We start from the raw sequence: 20554 nt of genomic DNA, 5'->3' as shown, positions 1-20554 counted from the left end.
CTGTCCCGGGCGCCCCCTCCCCGCCGTTGTGGTTCTCCGTTGCCCTCCGTCCGTGCCGCTTAGGTTGTGGGTAAGGCAGGGCTGGCTGGCACCGGGGGGCACCCGGGGAGGTGGTCCCTGCGATGTCCCGGCTCCAGTAATGCCTCTTTAATTTCTGAAGCCCTTTCCGAGTGCCGAGCGTTGGGTACGGGGGCTGCCGTCCAGGAATATACTTGGCTCGTTGCCATTTTGTTGGGTTTTTTTTTTTCCTCATACTTTTTTTTGGTTTGTTTTTGGTTTTGTGGTTTGTTTTTTTTTTTTTTTTTTGGGGGGGGTGTTGTTGTTTTTAAATCTCCCTTTCAGTGACCTTTCCTGTCTAATTTTCGTAGGTTCTACGTATTTTTACTTTTTGTTTCTATCAGCCTTATTTATCAACTCTTCACATGCCAGTAGGCCCAAGCCAAAAGTAACTTCGGTTTTGTTACTCTTCTGTTTCTGACTCCTTGAAAATGATTGATCATCTATTCCCAAAGCCTTCGGGATGACCCTAAGAAGTCAAAAATTGTAACTTTTTTTTTTCTTCCCTTCATTTTTCCTCTCCCTCTCTCTTTTTCCAGGTATAGCTTAGCGTTATGGGCGATACAAAAGAAGCTAAAATGCAGATAACGCCAGAAACTCCAGGACGAGTCACAATCCTGAATCCTTTCGAAAGTCCCAGTGATTATTATACTCTTCAGGAGCAGATTGTCTCCAGTCCTTCAGTCTTTAAATCAACAAAATCCTCATCTGTAAGATCTAGTCTTCTGTTGTGTAACTATACATATACATGCTAATATTCTGAAATGGATTAAAAAGTGTATTCTGTTTAGTGTACTTTAATGTATATACTAAGCCAAAGAATTTTGGTGGCATTTGGTGGTTCTTCCGACTACAGCAGTATGCTGCCTTTAATACTAAAATTGTCACTTCCTACTTTCCTGATTTTTTTTTCCCTTTCTTTAGATATGAGGTGTATCTGTAGGTTAGCGTATACCTGCTAAGTGCCTAAACCAGTTGAAAGTAGTTAGAAGACGGTTGAATGTGGTGCTCTTGTCCCACTTAAAGTGGGAAAACCCCCAGTTCTTACTTACATGCTAAGCAGGCTGGATGCCAGTAAAACTTAATTGCACTTCTGTTATGTACGTCACAGAATCAAGGTAATGATCTTCTGTATATATAACACTTTTTAGTTGCAAATTGCCTTCTGGTTTGCAGTTAGAATTATCGGATAAGTGGAGATGATGCTTTGCTAATGAAAGGAAGAAGACTTATTTGGTAGATCATTTTTCAGACATATTTGAGCAGTATTTTGTAATTGTTGAATAAAGGGGTGAAGCTGCTTTACACCTGAATTGGGTTTTGTTGTGAACTATGCGTGGCATTATGAGGGAGGCTTTGTGGGATGAGTATGGGGTTGCAACTCCTAAGTGTTCTTGGAAATGTGAGGTGAAAGGAAGGCTGCTCTATTATTTGGATAACTTGGGTTAGATAATGGATGCTGAGTTTTCACGAAACTGCAATTTTGATTGTGGCAATCTAGAAGCAACTAAATTTTATCCCAAGTTCTATATCTTTAATAGATCTGTCCTCAGAAATTGAGAAGAAATTGACACCTCTGTTTGTAAATATCAGCTATAACCTTCTACATTGTCTTGTAAATCGTTTTAATATGACTACCAGGATAAAGAAGCCTGATTGACTTACTCATTTTTTTAAGCAGATCACTTAAATAGAAACTCTTTTGATTCTCTTTGACAGAAACTATATGGAAGTTATGATTGCATTGTTCCATTGAGATTTGTCCTGTGGTTTTATTTTTATCTTTTTAGGCTAGCAAGCATTAAGATGTCCATTTCTTTTTTTAGACACCAGGAAAATTTAGATGGTCTATTGATCAGCTTGCTCTAATAAATCCTGTGGAAATTGACTCGGAAGATGTTCGACGCCAAGCAATGTATTTGAGTCATGCTAGGTAACTTACCATCTGTTTTTATGCAGTTAACTTAGCTTGAATACTAGAACTCTTTTTTTTTTTTTTTTTGCTTTATTGACATTTCAACATGGCATTAAAGACTTTTTATTTAAATCTTTCACCATAGAATTTTATGTGTGTCTGATGTGGATATACTATTTAGGTGAAGCTGCCTCTGAGTTGCTCTTTTTTAATGTTAAGAACTGCTAATCGACTCTGATTGCAGTTTGGAAGACAGCCAGATGAAAACAGTCAATGGAAGCAAGAAAATGTCTTGCCAGTGATTGTTACCAAGCTGCTCCTTGTCACAACTCAGTTTATCTTCTCAGAGTGTTCCATACTGAGACCTATGAAGTATAGGCTTGTTTGGTCTTTGGGACTACTGCAGAAGGGTAGAGCTGGGAAAGCTAGCTAGGTAAGCCAGTACCCTTTTTGAAAGGTATAGATTTGACTTAATGTGAAGGAGGGAAGACCGGTAAGCTTGGCATCTTTGAGGGGAAGGAGGTTGTTAGTTACTTGAAATAATTTGGGGATCTTGATCTCGAGTTTTTTCCTTTCTCTGAAAAAAATTTCCATAGGGAAAACAAATGAGTAAGTAAAACAGGCTTGGTATTCACAGCTCATCCTGAGGGACAGTCATACACGCTGATAGTACGGAGCAGCATGCCAAGGGTAGGCGACAATGGTGAATCCTGTACATGCTCCCATACATTTCTTATATACAAACTGGCACAAAGAATTGCACCTCATGGTGTGAAGCACCACAGTAATAGAACAATAAAACAATCTTCCATCCTGTTTTTATGCCTAGATGACTTTCAGGTCCTGTTAGTGAAATGAAACACAGGCTGTTTAGGGCAAGAGTCCTCTGAATATTCATAAAATCAGAATGGTTTGGCTTGCAAGAGACTTTAAAGGTCATCTACTCCAACCCTCCTGCAATGAGCAGGGACATCTTCAACGAGATAAGGTTGCTCAGAGCTCTGTCCGACCTGACTTTTAATGTTTCCAGGGATGGGGCATCTAGCACAGCTCTGAGCAACCTGTGCCAGTGTTTCACCACCCTCATTGTAAAAAGATATTATGAATTAGTCCTGTTGTTCTTAGTTTGTGACTGAACCTACATCTCCCTTTTTGAACAGGAAGAGGTATAAGAAGGAATATTAATTTCTTGCTACAGTAGAGATGTAGAAAGAATATAACTGTCGTGTATCTGTGAATCGCCATGTCTTAATGTCGATGTTATTTTTCTTAACATCTGTTTGCTTCCTGGCTTTCTTCCAGCAGCCAGTAGGTTTCAGACTCTAGTGCTTTTTATATGTTATAAAGCCTTTAGCCTTATGTTTTTAGGGAGTTGATTATGTTGCTTCTGGAAGCCTATTAGGACACAAACAAGCTTTAATTTAGATGGCTTGGGTGACAATTCCATGATGATGAGTGGCATGGCCTATAGATATAAACATGTTGTCTCAGTGAGTCCTTTCAATCTGTCCCATTGTTTCCTACCACCTATGATTTTTATTTTTTTTAATCATCTGATATGACTAGAAAGAGGCCAGTTTCTCTATGTGTAGATTTGCTGTGTCCATGGTTGCATGTTTCAGTGTAGTACAGACTGAGGTGGTTATTTCTGGTGGCTGGAAACTGTACATGGTTAAATGCATATGCATATGTGCATGTAAGATTGTGTGGCAACTGATTTTAATTTACGTTTCATAAATACTGCTTTATGGAGACTAAAGTGTTGTAAATACAGCTCTTGACACTAAAAGTTCCTGATAAAGAATTGAGTTTTTGATGCCCATGCATAATGTTACACAAACTACATACTCCGTTTTAATAATGCTTGTTAATAAGTCATTTTCTCAATAAGTTGCAAAGAACCACAAGCATAAGAAATTTGATGTATAAATATTTCAAGCTGTTAATTCTCCGTTATGTGGTGAAAACAGTTTGAGTAGTAGCACAGTGTAAAAGCTCATGAGCACTTTGAAGTCTGAGTGTGTATCATGTAGACTTGATTTTGTGCAGTATTACTGTTTCCATAACCTGGGTGTCACCTATGTGCTATGTGTTGCACTGCTTATAAAATGATTAGGAGAACTTTTTTCTGGCAGACTGTTAGTGAAAAATAGTCTGTCGGTAATTGAGCAGACAGGGTGACACAGTCTCATCCACAAACTTTCCTCTTCCTTTTTTATTTCTACTGGTAGAAATTGAATGTTTCTAAATGGGATGCTATGCTATTGTATGTTAAGCATTAAAAAAAAAAAAAAATCTGTACTGCATCTTGCATACTGTGTCACAGTTGCAAGTGCTCTGTCGCTTGAAGTTGCATACAAGACAGGCTTGTAACTTTTATTCTTGTTATGTGAAGTTTTCTCTTTGTTATTGTCCTGGAGTTATGCACTAAAGAAAAAACCCATCCTCTTCTGCACTAACCAACACTTTTAGTGGGAGCTGTTTTCCCAGTTCCTGTGTTTCTCCTTTGAAATCTGTCTTGTAAAGATGTTTATTACTCGTGATCCATGATGCATAAATATACAATGATTGTATGCTTATTTTTTTGGTACAATAACTGAATTTTGTGCAGGTGTCTTTGTAGAACTGTCACTTTATCATCATCTAGGCAGACATAGTTGAAGATGGCATGTCCAAGTATTGCAGATCTATTCAAAGTCTGATTAGCATCAAAGAAAGAAGGCTGTGAGGGAAGGTTTACGTATGTCTTAGGTACATCTATATGTGTTCGTTTAGCTAATTATGGCTGTTAGATGACTCATTTCTGAAATTATTCAAGGGTCAAGTATACTAACTCTGTATGAAAGTATTATGTGATTCAGCTAAGACGATGATGAACATTCATTGTAAAATTTTTTGAAGCTTATAGATTACACAGTAACTGAAAGTGAGACTTGAAGTATAAATGTAGAAGCTCACATCATTTGAAGATGGCTGAAGTAACTACAATACTTTTTAAAAAAATAGGTTAAAAGCTTCTTAAGGGAATGTGTTAATTGATTCAAACTGAAATATGATATTGCATCTTGAACTGACGAAAACATGGCAGATTAGCTATTTTAAAGGGGGAACTCTGCTCGTCTAGTGGGCTGTGTCAGGAATTTGGGTCTGTGAACGTTGTAAGAGTATCTTCTGTTGCGCTTTTGTTCCTTACAGCTCAGTTTTTTATTCTGCTTGATTTTGTAGTGAGATTCTTTGTAACCCTAATCTCATGTCAACTTTAATAGTAAAGTCTATTCACATGACACATTCAGCATAACTAAATGAATTATTTTGGAAGATCAGTTATGATTGAGTTTTTGTGCAGATAAAAATACTTGTTGATAAAAGGAGTAAATAGAAGATTTGCAAATGTGTACTTATAAATGATACAGATCTTTTTCAAATGAACTGAAGTAACTGAGAAGTGCATTTATATTTCTAGATCTATGGTATGAGATTATTGCGCATAACAGTAAAAATATAAGATTTAGGGTTTAGTGCAATTTCATCTATATTTCTCTTAAGCATCTGTAAAAGATTACATGGTTGGACTTTACTTTTTTTTCCCCACTTACATGATGATTTTGATAATTGAGTTGTTTTTTATTTGTTACTTAGAATTGATAAGGAGACAGAAGACAGAAGGCAAAAAGCCATTGAGGAGGTAATAAAACTTTCTATGCTATCAAGTATTGATTTGTTTTAGATACCTACAAAAAAGATCCACGTCTCATAGGATTTCAAAACCCAGAAGCCTATTATATTTTACTGGTCGGTAAGAGAGTCATTTTGTGTCCTCATCACTTGTGGTTGTAGTTGGAATCCACATCGTCTTTTTCTTTCCATCTTCTTTCACACACCTGTGGGTCAAAACAGCAGATTTCGTTTCTTTCATGTTGCTTGGCTAGTGGGAATGTAGCTGTAAGATAATTCTTATAGATAGATAATTTAAGGTTAAAAATAACGATTGAGTATGGTTTTACAGTAGCTGTTAGTGTTAGGTAGTTCAGTTTCTTTTATTGCATTGTTAAAAATATAGCAGCACCTTGGTGATTTTTCTTGTTTCTTCCAAGGTTTGCTCAGTTGGAGGACAGACTTTATTCTGGCATCTTATAATTCTTTCCATCCATCTTTCATTTTATTTTTTACTATCCATTTGTCTAGCAGAGAAGGAAAAGTAAAGTGTTTCAAATCTTCACTATAGAAATCAGCAATGTTATTTCAATTTCAATTAAAAAAAAAATAAAACAAGCCTCTGATAGGCAAGTCTTCCTTAGTGTTACTGACCTTTTTATATTGTATCATACTGTTACCAGTTTCTGTCTCTATAAACAAAAAATATGTTTTATGGTTCCGTAAAGGTGCTATATAATTGACCTGCAGCTAAGATACTCTGTTGTTCTAAATCTGCATTAAAATGATACTTCTTATTTGTGAGGCATAAGCTAATGGATTATGCAGCTGAACAGCTTGAAACCACGTCTCTGATAAAAAATATGCTTTTAATAGTTGGGTGTTTCAAGCTGAGTTGTTTTCATTTGCTTTGAGTCGTGCTTTTATTGTGAGAACAGGATTTGATATTTCTTGAAGCTATGTAATAGTGTTCATCTCCTCAGCATCAGGGTGTTCTAGAGTGCAGCTGTGACAGCATATACTGTTTCTGGTTCAGAGAAAGGGACTGAAGTATTGGTACTCATAAATGTTTCGCTCCTAACCAGTTTAGCCAAATACACTAGTAATATTGCCAAAAAGCCTTGGTTGTCCGCTTCTTTTACTGTTACTGCAGTGTCTCTAGCACTTCTGCAAAATAGCTCAATTGTCAAAATATAACAATTTAACAAGCTGAAAATTTGAAAAAAAGTGTTTAAATGAGTAATTACTGTTAAAGGAAACTGTTCTACAATTTTCACTCTGCAGGTTTGGAATATCTGAGGTGGCATGTGTCGTAAAGAACACGGGGTTGTCTTCACATTGTTTTTTCTTCAGCCTCTATGGGCCTGAAATACTGACATATATTTTGGGTATAAGGGATAGCTATCTCTATAGGTTTTGGGGAAGGAAGAGTTAAAATTCTTAAAATACAGATCTGTGAGTAGCAAAAGGTATGACCTAAACTTTTCTTGTTCAGAGTACTAATCTAAATATAAGTTGAGAGTCTTCAGTTTTTAAAAGTGCTAAGATGGTTTATTTCTATTCTACTCTAGTTTTTCACAAAAAGACTCATAGTTCCTTCTCCTTGGACTGAACATGAAGGCAAACAAGTTTCTCAGTTTAATTCAACTAAATGTAAGTTGCTTTTGTGTGTCCACCCAAAATTATCTAGCTTTTAGAGAAATTATCAAGCATCATTTTTTCAACACCAATTTAAATTTTAAGAGCCAATAATAAAAGATGGCACAACTGATAGTTTTTTAGCTGTTCTCTTGAAATCTCTTTCTTTGTTTACAAATGATTTATTAATCCAGAATCTTACATCATTTTTCCTTTTTGTTCTTTTTGCTTCCTGTTCTTAAATCTTTTCCCTTTCACAAGCTGTCTTCAACCAGTTTCATTTACACACATAACTTTGCTGCATCAATACTGGTAACAGCCAAGTCGTCTACTTTGCTCTTTGCTTCTGATATCTGCACGTCTGACTTACCCTGACTGCCGAGTTCCATATTTTTCTACCCTTATTTGCTACGTAAATTCCTGTTGTCTTCTTAGTGTCCTGCTAGCTTGCTCTCCCTGTACATAGGGTTGTAGGTTTTCTAAGTTTATTTCATTTACACCATTATTAGATTTTATTATTAATGCTGTTGTTATTAAAGTTTACCTATAACCAACAGAATACATAGTAAATGGATTACAAGCTGGACGAATGTCAGCTATAAAGTATTGTTTGCGTTCAGTATTGTTTGGTAGGAAATTCTTAAATAAGTGTTCGGGGATTTTTGCAAGGTTTGGAAGAGGCTAAACTGTTAATTTTTTTTTATCAAGGAGATGCAGCTTGTGGATAATGTATTTTTAATTGTCAATTGTAAGGTTGCCACTTCCTGGGCAGAGAACATCAGCCACAATCCTAGACCTGGGAAAGTGAGTGGAGCATAAACTGAGTGTGTTTTAAATCTCTGTAATGTAGAGGAGGCAGCAGGAGACAAAGATTTGGGCAAAGTTGATCCTACTTCACTAAGCTTTTTTTGACTAGAAAGGTGCTGAAATTCTCTTAACCAGCTATAATTGTAACTTTTCTTCAGTACTCCTTTCTAATCTCTTCCCAACTTTGATGCAAAAATTTTGTATTTGTGTTAAATATTCTAACTTACTGCTGCCAGGTTTCAAAACTCTATATGCCATACATGCTTAAATTTAAATTGTTGTTCTCTGTTTTACAGCCATAGATCTAAATAACATTTCTCCAATTGGACGACAGCTAACTTTGCAGCCAGGGAAAAGCAATGGTGGGTAAAAGGCAGTGTCTGAAATGACAGGCTTTCTCTGAAGCAAAATAACCCATTTTTAAATGGGTATTTGATTTTGAAATGGAATGATTGTTTTGTTAATACTCCTGTAAAAATTATTTTTCTTGAACTGTACGGTACTATTAATATTAATATTCCTTTCTCGTAGTAATTTAATTCTATTATACTCCTTCATATATTTTCCGAGGTAAAAACTGAAGTCCTCTGTAGACTGTGGAGTGCATTTTTTCCAACTCAATGTATGCACTTTTTTCTGAATTAAAAAGTGACTATAAGCCTCAGTTTTATGGGTAAATTACAGTTTCAAGAAACCTTTAATTTGTTGGATTGTTTTGGGTTAAAGAATCTTGATTTTCTCTGCCAAATAAATAGCAGAAGTTTTAAGAAATCTTTTAAACCACTTCATTTTAGATAAACAGGCAGTGTTTTCCCCCAGGATGTTTTGATAATCTTTCTTTCATTTCCTTTTTAATTCTTCCTTTCTTCAGAGATCTTTCTCCTCAGTTAAGAATGCCTCTCTGGAGGCTTTTATGTTACAATGTTGCAAGCCTTGGGTTTTTTTTTTTTAATCTCTGGGCCCGAGTGTGCTGCCTGTAGTGTTGTCAAATCATAATCCTAGCTTTAATTAACACTTTTCCTTATTGCATCTGTAACTTGAATAGCTTAATTGTAGTGCAATTCGAAAGTGAATTTTTGTTTCTATAGTTTTAGTAAAAGGTCACTGCAAGCTAATTTTGTTGGTTTTATTCCTTGCAGCTGCTTGTCAGACAGTACTGTCTCTGCCAGTGGATTTTAATTTAGAGAAAATACTAGGTATGTTGTGTAATATCTAAATTTAATTATGAAGGTCTAAATAGAAAACTTGGTTTTGTATTGTTTGCTGGTTTTATTTGTCCTATGAAATACTGAAAACCTAATGTATGAATGAAAGTTTTAAGTATGTGTTCTAAATAGACAGTTATTGCGTGTTGTGTGGGACATCTGAATTAAATGTATGATTGGAGTGTAGAGATAAAGACAGGAGGGGTATGGAGGACAGTTGGAAATTGATGAATGGTTCTGAATGCATGAAAGGTAGTAAGCAGAAGCACTCCCTGCCTTCCCCAAACAGAGCAGTTATTTAACTTAGCAGAGCTGTTTGACTTACAGATTGCTGGCCACGAGGCTCATAGCCCAACCTTGCCTTAAGCAAAGCTATGCTATAATTCTGTGTCTTTAATTTAACCGAAGCCGTGGTGGTGACTAGAAGTATGGTGGCAAAAAAGCCATGACCACTGAGTGGGGAGACAAGAGTCCAAAATAACCGCCTGATTTAAACTGCTATATCAAACAATTGCTGCCCGCTTCTCAGGCCATGGGGCTGGAAAGGCCTGTTCTTACAGCTCATATGTGGGAATAGTGGGTATAGCCAGCGCAGGAGTTTTTGGCTGTATGCTTCTATCCCAGTATTGAAGTTCACAGCCCTGATTGTGGGCCATCAAAATTAAAACAGAAAAACAGAACCATATCTATTGTTTTTGTGTTTTGTCTTAACAAATGCTTCCATCAATATATAGTTTGTGAATTCACAAAAAATTTATTCTACAAGGAATATCCAATTAGAGTAGAGCAAGAGCAAAAAACTGAAATAATCTGGTAAATCTCAGCATATTTTAATGGGTCTTTGTTAACATCTATATGCTTTGCTACTGTAAACTGCTAACTGCTTGGACTTTCTTAGACTTGAATCTGGTTTGTCTTTGCATGTATCACGATGAGTATCAAAGCATATGGCTGACCTGAAAAAGGGTCTAGTTTTGCTTGGGTAGTATAATAATCCATTTTTAACAACTCGGATGTGAAGGATAATACTATTTTGGGAAAAGGCTAGTAACTAGATGCTAGCCAATTTTTTTTTTTTTTTTTAAATGCAGACATTAGTATTAAAGGATGATAGGCAGACTTGGAGCCTTAGTAGACAGAGTGGTCATTTTGTAATGATAACAAGTGATCCTTTGGGATAGGTGCGTAAATTAGATTAATTACTTGCTGCATTGGTAAATTGGATTAAATGTTTTAATTTAGTTATCTATGTCTCTGTAGTGGAAGATTTTTATTTTTTTTTTCTGGCGTTCTTATTGGAAGTGACTTCTCCCCTGCATTTCTAGGTGAATATTTTAGAACTGATGAATTTGCGGATCAGTCTCAGGAAAATCTGAGCTCTTCATCACTTAGAAGAAAGCTGTTTTTAGAAGAAAATAGAAGTGTATCTGAGTGTTTGTCCCCTTCTCTGCATAGCCCATGCAGTAGTGGGAGTGCACTTGGAGTGCTTTGTTCAATAGACATATCTCCAGTCCGGTGCAGAAGTCCTCTGGAAACATCTAGTTCAGTAAGTAGCCTGTTTTAGGGACTGGGTGGAGTGTGACTTAACCTGGCACAAGAGTAGTTCTTAAAGCAGGCTGTACCGATTCTGTGTTTTTACACACTTCACAAGATGAACAACCATTTTTTTTAATAAGCTACAACTGCTTTTTGAGAGAGTAGGTGTTAGACCGAAGGGTCGGTTGGTTTGTGGTTTTGTTTTGTTTTTTTCAAATTCCAAATTCAGGGAAAAAAAGGGAAAAAAAAAAAAGTCTTACAAGAACACATTACTGACTTTTTATTAAATTATTATGTTGTGCTGCTATTCTTTTGTATAGAAGGAATTATAATTTAATTTTATGTTGTGAAAAGAACGTAGTAATTGATACCTATAGAAGACTTGCTGAAAGCGTGCTGAAACCATTTTTTTTTTTCATAAAATGTATATACAAAAACGTTGGCTGTTTAAATCTGTGAACTGCTGTCTAAAATAGTAGTTTACTAGTTAATTTGAACAGGTGATATAATTATTTCCCTTATAGCTCAAACTCATTTATGGTGAAAAAATGACTTGTGGAACTTTGAATGCAGTGCTAATTATGCTTTTTTTTCATTGAATAGAGATTTCAGATGACTAGACAGTTATCAGAACACAGAACATAATGTCTAATTTTTAAATTAAGCAAGATGAATCTTATTGCCAGGTGGACATAGCACAGCTAAACTGGTTTAAGTGGTATGGTTTCATCTGGCCGCTGAAGTGCATGTAAAAAAACTAACCCAGCAGGAGTTTGGCTTAAAAAACCAAAAGTCTTCACTATGGTAACCTAGTAAAGAATTCGTACAACATAATGTCACTTTTAGCAGTGTAATTTCTTTTTGCACCATATTCTTAAGCAAGATCACAACCACTATTTTCTTTTAAGGAAAAGTATTTTGTCTGCCACCAAGTTAAATAATTCAGGTACTATGGATTCCATTACAATATATAAATAGTGGCTGGCTTTCATCTGCATTGGTGTGAATAAGAAATTGAGATTAAATACTTGACTATATACACAGATAGCATTAATTCTCTGTTTAGGCTTCTCATAGTTCTTTTATATATAACGGATATTACAGTCTTAGTATTATGTCACAGTTTGAGTCCATTGCTCTTTTCCTACTTAGAGATATAAAGTCCAAGTGAAGTGCTGCAACTGGAATATTTAAGCTAAACTAATGACAGAAATTGGCATTGTGGAGGATTAGTTTTCATCAGTGCTGTCATATTAAGCTTTTGTTAAAACACTTCTTATTCACATATTCGTCAAAGTTCACATTATGAAAATATATTCTTTTTTTTTTTTTAATATTTTATTTTATTTTTTACTGAAGGGTCAGTTTTCGTCAAGTCCTATTCAGGGAGGAGCAAGGGCTTACAGTCTGGGAAGTATAACCAGTCCCACATTTCCAGAGGGGTCTCCTGCACATAATGGTTCTCCTACTTTTTCACCAATTGCTTTTCACATAAGAAAGACACCACTGTCAGGTATGGTTTAATTCTATGTGTATTATTCTTTCCTGATTGATATAGTTTTCTTATAAAAACCGCTGCGTTCTTACTGGAACTTGTTTCTGTTTGGAGACAAGTTACTGTGCTTGGCAGATGAGCAGTCTCCTCCTATCTGACACATTTACTGTTTAGCAGTGAAATATCTTAATGATGTAAAACAGTGAAGTGTATCTGCTTGCAAAAAATCAACTAGGGAAAATATTTTAGAGGAAGGAATTGAGACCTAGTAGGAATGAAAAAAAAAAAAAAAGTTAAAGGATTAATCTAGCATGAGGAGGAGGTTTAAAGCCATATGCCTGAACTAAGTCAGGTCACAACTGGGCCCAACGTGAAGAATTTTAATTGGACAAAGAATGTTTAGCTTGAGTTTTCAAATCATGTAATGGTGAAGATTATTTGAAATGAAACTGACTAGTGAAGATATCAGGAATATTTTGTGTCCTCATTGCTCTAGAAAGCGTCAGTATTTCTTGTTTCGTTCATTACCTGGTAAGACTTAACGCCATGTTTATACGTGATTTTGCTCTTACGAACTTTGTGGTATTTCACCACCATTACACATGGAGATTCCATAGGTATTTTCTCACTCACTTGATTTTCTTGAAAAACTTTGTTGCTGCCCCAATTTTTTAAAACACTGTAGAATGTGTGTATTGATATTTGTTCAGGAAAAAAAAAACACAGAACCAGCCTTTACAGATTTTCCTTTGAACATTGTGTTGTATTGACATTTGAAAATGCAAGGTCTCCAATACAGCAAACCATGTTGTAGGAAACAAGTTTGGTGGTAAAAGTGGGATAAAAACTTGCCTTTACCATGATAGTTCACACGTGTTGGTGGTTTGTTTTTTGGGTTTTGGTGTGGTCTTTTTGTTTGTTTTTTTGTTTGTGTGTTTTAAGAAGGCCTTGGAGCTGGGAGACTGGTCAGTGAAATACTATGTAGTTGGCTATAATTATTTGAAGGACTGGAGGGCTTTGAGGATGATGACTTTAACTCCACCTGATATCTAATAGAATAACTTTGTTTTTCACAGACCAAAGAAAATTTACATTTCGCTCTCCAGATATTCCTCCTTCCTCAAATAGAATGACATCTGCAAGTACAAGAAGTCCTTATATAGATGGTTGTTCTCCAATTAAAAATTGTTCTCCTGTGAGGCTTGGAGCATGTAGAGGAACTGCCCAGTATCAGACTTCTGTCATTAGAATACCGTTTGCAGTTGAGAATCACGGTGAGGATGAGGAAGACAAGGAAAATGCTTCTCCAGCAGAAGCTCGGTTCCCAGAAGTGGATAATAGAATAAACATACGTCAGCAAGACGGTGATAGTTTTGCACATGGTACACATCTCGTGGTAGCAACTGTGTCTATTGCACCAGATCACTCGGAAGCTTGTCATCAAAGGTTGTCATCATTTCAGGATATAGAAGGCTCAAAGGAAAATAATACTGTAGATATGGCTGATGCAGCTGAAGTGTCAGAGGAAAACACTTGGATAAAAGAAACAATCGGCAATAGCAATGCGCCAATGACCAGCTTTATGACGGGGATTACTTTCAGTATTGAAAGCTCTCGCATGTGCATGTCGCCTCTTGCAGAAAGCAGCGCAATTCCTTGTGACAGCAGTAGTATTCAGGTAAAATCTTTTTTTGCTTCTCTAAAACTGAGCTCGACATACTAACTTTTAGTATGTATACCATTCTGGAAACAGTTGTCCATTTTCTTTTATTGGATGTGGCATGCAGGTGGTATTGTGACTTTCATTCCTTCCCCCCTCCCATCCCCTTTTTCCTCTCTCAGTGGAGTTAGCGTAGCAATTGTAAATTATTTTTATGTTACTATGTACAGTAATACATTTAACTTAATCCAAACTAATTCTGATGGATCCATTTACAATTTGCTTTTGTTATTAACTGATGCTAGTTGGTTTGTTGGATTAAGTTCTGTTGAATTCAAGTCGTATCAGGTATGAGAATCTGAGGTGTTAATTGGTGATAAATTGCAGTACATTTTTAAAGCCCTACTTCTTGATTTCAGGTGGACAGTGGTTATAATACACAGACTTGTGGAAGCAGCATTATGGATACTGCAGGGGCTGAAACCAATTGCAGAGAAAATGATGTGAATACTAACGTGTTTCAGAATAAATCTCAGCTTCTTAGAACAAAGGTAGGAGTTAAATTGTGATACAAAAGTGATAGGCTTCCCATCTAAGCATCCATTCCCTACTGTCTTCAGTTTCGGGGAGCCTGGGGGGAGAGACCATCAAGTGATCACAGAGAGCGTGTTAATGTAGCATCCTTTCAAGTATTATGTTGAAAACAAGGACTATATGCAGGACAACTACTGTAAGCTGGGAATAAAATTAAGGTGTTCTATGACAAAGCCAAAGGTAGTTTCAGAGGAAACAAGTATGTGCATAAAAGGTACTTGTGAGGCTGCTCATGGCTTCTAATGTATTGTAGTCTGTCTCTTATTTTTGATTCTGTCCTTCCTGCTTTTTTTGTTGCTAAGTTTTTAAATGTGTGCCTGGCGAGAAGCACATTTTTTGGAAATGTTGTCCTCCGCTTCTTTTCGTAAACTAGACTCAAGTTTTCTGGACCATACCTGGCATGCTGACTTGGTGGGTAACTTTTTGCTTGGGTACAGTCTTTTGATTACAAGCCCTTTGATGACCTATCTTAAACCCAAAACAAACTATAAAAGGCAATGCCTATCTAGCAACACTCCCAAGCTTTTAATCTTTAGTCTAATGGGAAGGAATTCTACTTCTTCCACAGAATCAGAAGCAAGGCTAGTTTCTTTGGAGGAGAGGGCAAAGATCATCTTCTCTCAGTAATTATGGTCTTACGGTCTTATAAATGTAGTATTTAATGGTCTACTGCTTAGTGTCATTTACAGTCTGAAGGAGAGACAGTACTGACTAGTAGTGCCAGATTATAAAAAGACTCAAATAAGCCCATTCAGCTCTGACTATTTCTGTATCTGACATACTTTATCTGAGCGCTGTGTCCAGCTCTGGGGTCCCCAACATAAGAAGGACATGGGCGTTGGACCAGGTCCAGCGGAGTGCCACAAAGATGATCAGAGAGCTGGAGCACCTCTCCTATGAGGACAGGCTGAGAGAGTTGGAGTTGTTCAGCCTGGAGAAGAGAAGGCTCCAGGGAGACCTTCTTCCAGTACCTAAAGGGGGCCTACAGGAAAGATGGAGAGGGACTCTTAATCAGAGAGTCTAGCGATAAGATGAAGGGTAACAGTTTTAAACTGAAAGACGGTAGATTTAGATTACATATTAGGAAGAAATTCTTTATTCTGAGCGTGGTGAGGCACCAGAACAGGTTGTCCAGGGAAGTTGTTGCCTCATCCCTGGAGGTGTTCAAGACCAGGTTGGATGGACCTCTGAGCAACCTGGTGTAGTGGAAGGTGTCCCTGCCCATGGCAGGGGGGTTGGAACTAGATGATCTTCAAGGTCCCTTCCAACTTTAACCATTTTGTGATTCTGTGATATGCTAATAGCGACTTTCCTGCCAAGGTAAAGAATGGATTGATGGTGTCTTAGAGACCATTGACATTACATTTTGAACTCTGCTGATTTAAGATTAGGATAACTATGCTCTTACAGGAAGAAGAGATGGATATTTTATCTTTGACTTCTAGAAATACCCAGAATCTACTCTTGAGGTCTCGCCCCAGTCACCCTGTTGGACATGGACTATACATGTGAATGTATTCATTAAAATCTATTGTCTAATAACAGATCTGTCCTAGAGACTCACCAACGTCATGCAGCTGTCTTCTCCCACTTCTAGTGTTCAATTGCTAGATCCCAGCTGAGCCTAACTTTGCATTTGGGATTAGGATTTAAGTGTGGAGGCATTAAGTATTTCGTTCAACCCTCACTGAACAGAGAACCCACAGAGAATGAAAAGAAAAAAGCATGGAATTTGGTGGCTGAAACAATCCAGCCTGGCTCATTCAGACCATATGTGCTCTGAAAAGAGATTCTCACTGACAGCACATCACAAAGATTTGTACAGAGAAAACATTATCTTTCATTTCTTTTTCATTTCAGAACGGGAGAGATGGGAGGCTAAGCTAGTTTGGATCTTGTTTCTTTTGGGGAATTTTTGTGAAAATGGTTTTAAAATTAACTTTTCTTTATTAACCTAGGAGTGTTCTGCTTTAAGCCATAAGGACAATCAGCTGCTGAGAGCAAAATCTCCAGAGAAGCAATCCTGTTTCCAAAAAGCAGAAACACATAGTATAGTATTTGGTCAAAACACAACTTGCAACCTTTCTGCCTGGAAACATAAAAATGAAAATCAAGTTCAGGGATTTCACAAAAATGGTATGTAGCTTTCTGATGGAGATCTTAAATTGTGTTGTCTAATAAATCTTTATATATATGACCTCAGTTACCTGGATTATACATACGATTTTGCTTTTTTAATGCAAATGTAATAAATTGTCTGGTATATATTAAGGGAGTTTTTAAATAATGTGGGTTTTTTCAGATCTTATTAACAGATTTATTGGTATCATTAAGTGATCCTTTTGAAAACTAAGGCGGCTAGACTTAGTAAAAAAAAAAAAATAGTGTTTTTTCAGAATTGTGTTTCTTCTGTGATCAGGGTAGATTCCATGAGGAGGCTGGTTTTGAAAGTTTGGCTATAACTTCAGCTTCAAGAGGACTATTTTAGATAGACTGAGCAAACCTAGGTAACTTGCACAGGCGCTAATGTAACTGCAAAAACACCTGCATTTTTTTAAGACACAACTCCTAAAAGCACGAGGGAAAATTTTTCTTTGAGGGAGAGAGAAAGGAAAGGAATGTTACTTTTGATTTGGATTGCTTTTTCCCCGGTCAGATTTATTGTGTGGCTTCAGGAATACTAGCACCACTGCCAAGGAAGAGTGACTAGACAGAAATGGGCTGCTAGGGGTGTGATCAGAGTAGGGCCGGGGAAACAGGAGGGGGGTGGGTGTCTCAGTATCAGTCTGAAGTGACAGTGATGAAATTCAGCTGTGATTTTCAGGAGGAAAGAATAAAACTATAGTGTTTGAAAAAGGGGTCCCTGGAATATGTGTATGTTTTATAGTAGACTGCAAACTGTTAAAAATGAGTGCTTTGATTTTTGATACCAGGCTAGTCCTTTTAATTATGCTTTCCTTGTGAACAGCTGTATGAAAACTCCATTCCAGTTATGGAAATTATGTACTTTTCCACAATTGAAAAAAAAGAAGTTTAATTCTCTTAGTAATAATATAAGCTATGTGTCAGAAGAAGCCTTTTAGCAATTCTTTGATCAGTTTTTTTCTTGGTTTGACAGAAATCAAGGAAAAGGACAACTGATGGAAGTCTCTTAATAGGAAAATAGAATCTCTTCCTCCTAAACAAGCAGTTCTTACTCTCAAAACTGTATATACTGAACTAAGATGTACCATTGGTTACTTTAAATAATAGTGTTACTTTAGTAATTGTATTAGTACTAATGTTGAAGTTGATCACCTGACTCCACCAGTGTTTCCTAAGAACCCTTGTGTCCAAATTCATGCTCCGATACCCTTTCAAAGGAACATAAGAAGGTGCAATAACATTAATTGGTCATAGTACGTCATTCAGAGAATGGTGCACCCTTCATTACACTTGTTCCCTCTTATGTTTAATTCCCAATACTACTACTATGTCTGCTCACAGAAATTACCAAAATATTTAGATAAACTTTTAGAAATATAATTAACTTTTTGCATGCCATTCACTGCGAAAAGTATTAATATAAACAGACTCTTCATACTTTCAGGAAAAAACATCAATAAACAAAAGTAATGGAATGAAGAGGGTCTGGAAGGCCAGAACTCCCTTTGCCTAATCAAATCAGTTTTGGTTAAATTTGATTGGTTTTGTTTAAAAGAACCCATATGGTAATAATCTAGCCCTAGTCACTAAGGGGGAAAGAACAGAGTAAGGGAAATACTGAGATTTCAGGGCTCTGTGTTTGTAGAGCTCTGAAACAAACTTGGTTGGATTAATCGGAAAGTCCATTCTAGTGCGTGCTCCAGGTGAAGGAGTCTTCTCCCCTCTCTTCGTGGCAAGGATTTCCAGTCCCAGGGTACTGGATGGAAGTTCTGCCTCCTATTCTATTCCCCCGCCCACAGGAGGGCTCGTACCAAAGTGATGGACCATGGCTGATGAGTAGCTACTGGCACACTAAGCCTCAAAGAGTTGGTCAGACCTAAATTTGAAGGCAACTGACAATATATATATATATTTTTTTTTAATCTCAAAAGGTGAGGTATGAATGGAATTGCATAGCATTAAAAAGCAATGCATTAGACCTGAGACTTGTGCGCACGTGTTGTATGAATAGAACAGTACTTGAAGTATTTTCATTAATAATTCAACAGTGAAGGCTTTCTGAAAAATACACTTAAAGAAAAAAGGAAATTTCTGTACCATCAATAAAGCATCGTTTGGTTTTAGTTCTCACACTGCAAAAATAATTAAAACAATTACTTCAGATTTCTAACAAGCAAACATGACATGCATTATTTTTACTTCCATAGCAATTTAATCAATATTTCTGTAACGCATTGTCAGATTGACAGTAATCGAACCTAATGTCCTGAATTATCTATTTCATGATCTTGAAACGGTGCCCTACTAAAAGCTGAAAATACACTGAATTGATAACTCTTAGGGGATAAATTTTGTTAGAATGAACTTAGACTTCTGGAAAATGAAGTTATTGAATAGGGCCTTCAAAGTGTTCTTGGCTTTAGCTTGTAACTTGGTTGCTCAAAAGCAAAGACACGACTGGTCTGAGATTCAAAAGTTATTTATGACCTTGCATCTTTTCTGTTTCTCGTGATAGTTGTCTTTAACAATAATGAATTGAAAGGGTGACTTTCAGATTTCCACACTCTACAAAGAATTTATTTTTGCAAGTGTGATTACTAAAAATAGTAGTAATGTTAGTGTAAAGGGGAAGATGAGAAGCACATTGGTCCAAATTATGATCTGATTCTGAACTGTTTGGCATGATATGTATAATTAAGGTTTGGTTTGGTTTTTTTTTAATAAAAATTTTTGATTCTTTACAGTGATATGTTCGATGATCAGAGACTTTCAAAGTATTCACAAATAAAAAAAGCAATCACTAAAATATTTACTTGCACCCTGTATAAGTATTTTCTTAAAGGTAAGGGAAAATTAATAGCAGAGATGGGTGAATGTGAGAAGTAATTAAGGATCCCCTCAAATAAATTGCCTATATTTTCTGTCCTGTTTTATAGTCTTCAATTAGATAGGAATTATTTATTTTATGAAAAGGTGCATATTTTTTATTATGTTTTTATAATTGTTTTGTAGAAGAAACCTACTGTGCAAATTATTGTGGAAATCATTTGACCATTCTGTTTCTCTCATTGTTCTTACTACAGTGGTTGGCACGCCTTGCACAAAACGGTCATTGTTTACATTAAATTAATTTCAGTAGTTTTAACCAGAGTCCTTTAATATGTGTAATTGTAAATTGAGTAATGAAACAGAATAAAGACATCTTTCACATACTGAATTGTTTATAATATTTTTGAATTTTTTTTTCTACACTTTGCAGCATCTTTCATTTCAGTGCTGCCTGTAACACAGGTGGGTGTATATTGTTTGGGTAGGGGGCACTGGGGAAGAGAGGAAGGAGATCAGGCAAGGAGCTTGGCAAGCTTTTGCTCTCATACATACATACATACAGTTAAAAAATGGGTTCATTTACTATAATACATGGTGCTGAGTTCAAAGTGTAGTACCAAGTATAGATCCAGCGCTCTGCACATCCTTGAAACTTAGGTTTTAAAATTTCGAAATAAGCCTTTTAGAGTGAGTGGTGACAGGATCCAAATGTCTCATTCACGGGGTGTGGGTTTTTTCTATTGCAATCGGTTAAACATGTTAATTGTCTCTTTTTCATGCCTTTTATACATACTTCCCTTACAAATCTGATGCAGTCCTTTACAATGATGGCATACAGGGAGCTGAGTAAATATAGAATCATAGAATAGTCTAGGTTGGAGGAGACCCTTGGGATCATGGAGTCAAACCATCTACCCTACTCTACAAAGTTCTCCCCTACACCATATCCACCAACACCACATCTAAACAGCTCTTAAACACATCCAGGGATGGTGACTCAACCACCTCCCTGGGCAGCC

General features: G+C 36.5%; 1 protein-coding gene across 1 annotated transcript; it reads left to right on the top strand.

The window, feature by feature from the left end:
- The first annotated feature begins 611 nt into the window (after positions 1 to 611).
- Positions 612 to 16757, top strand: BORA (bora, aurora kinase A activator). The gene is made up of 11 exons (XM_009884209.1): positions 612 to 767; positions 1884 to 1990; positions 5612 to 5657; positions 7198 to 7279; positions 8368 to 8433; positions 9211 to 9267; positions 10602 to 10822; positions 12172 to 12325; positions 13384 to 13985; positions 14387 to 14518; positions 16520 to 16757. Exons 1-11 carry the CDS (start codon positions 612 to 614, stop codon positions 16703 to 16705), a joined length of 1809 nt encoding a protein of 602 aa, XP_009882511.1. The 3' UTR covers positions 16706 to 16757.
- Positions 16758 to 20554: the final 3797 nt, after the last annotated feature.

This window comes from Charadrius vociferus, unplaced genomic scaffold (genome assembly GCF_000708025.1).
Source record: "Charadrius vociferus isolate BGI_N301 unplaced genomic scaffold, ASM70802v2 scaffold604, whole genome shotgun sequence".
Lineage (NCBI taxonomy): Eukaryota > Metazoa > Chordata > Aves > Charadriiformes > Charadriidae > Charadrius > Charadrius vociferus.
The sequence above is the reverse complement of the archived record's forward strand: the minus strand, read 5'-3'. Positions and strand labels throughout refer to the sequence as shown.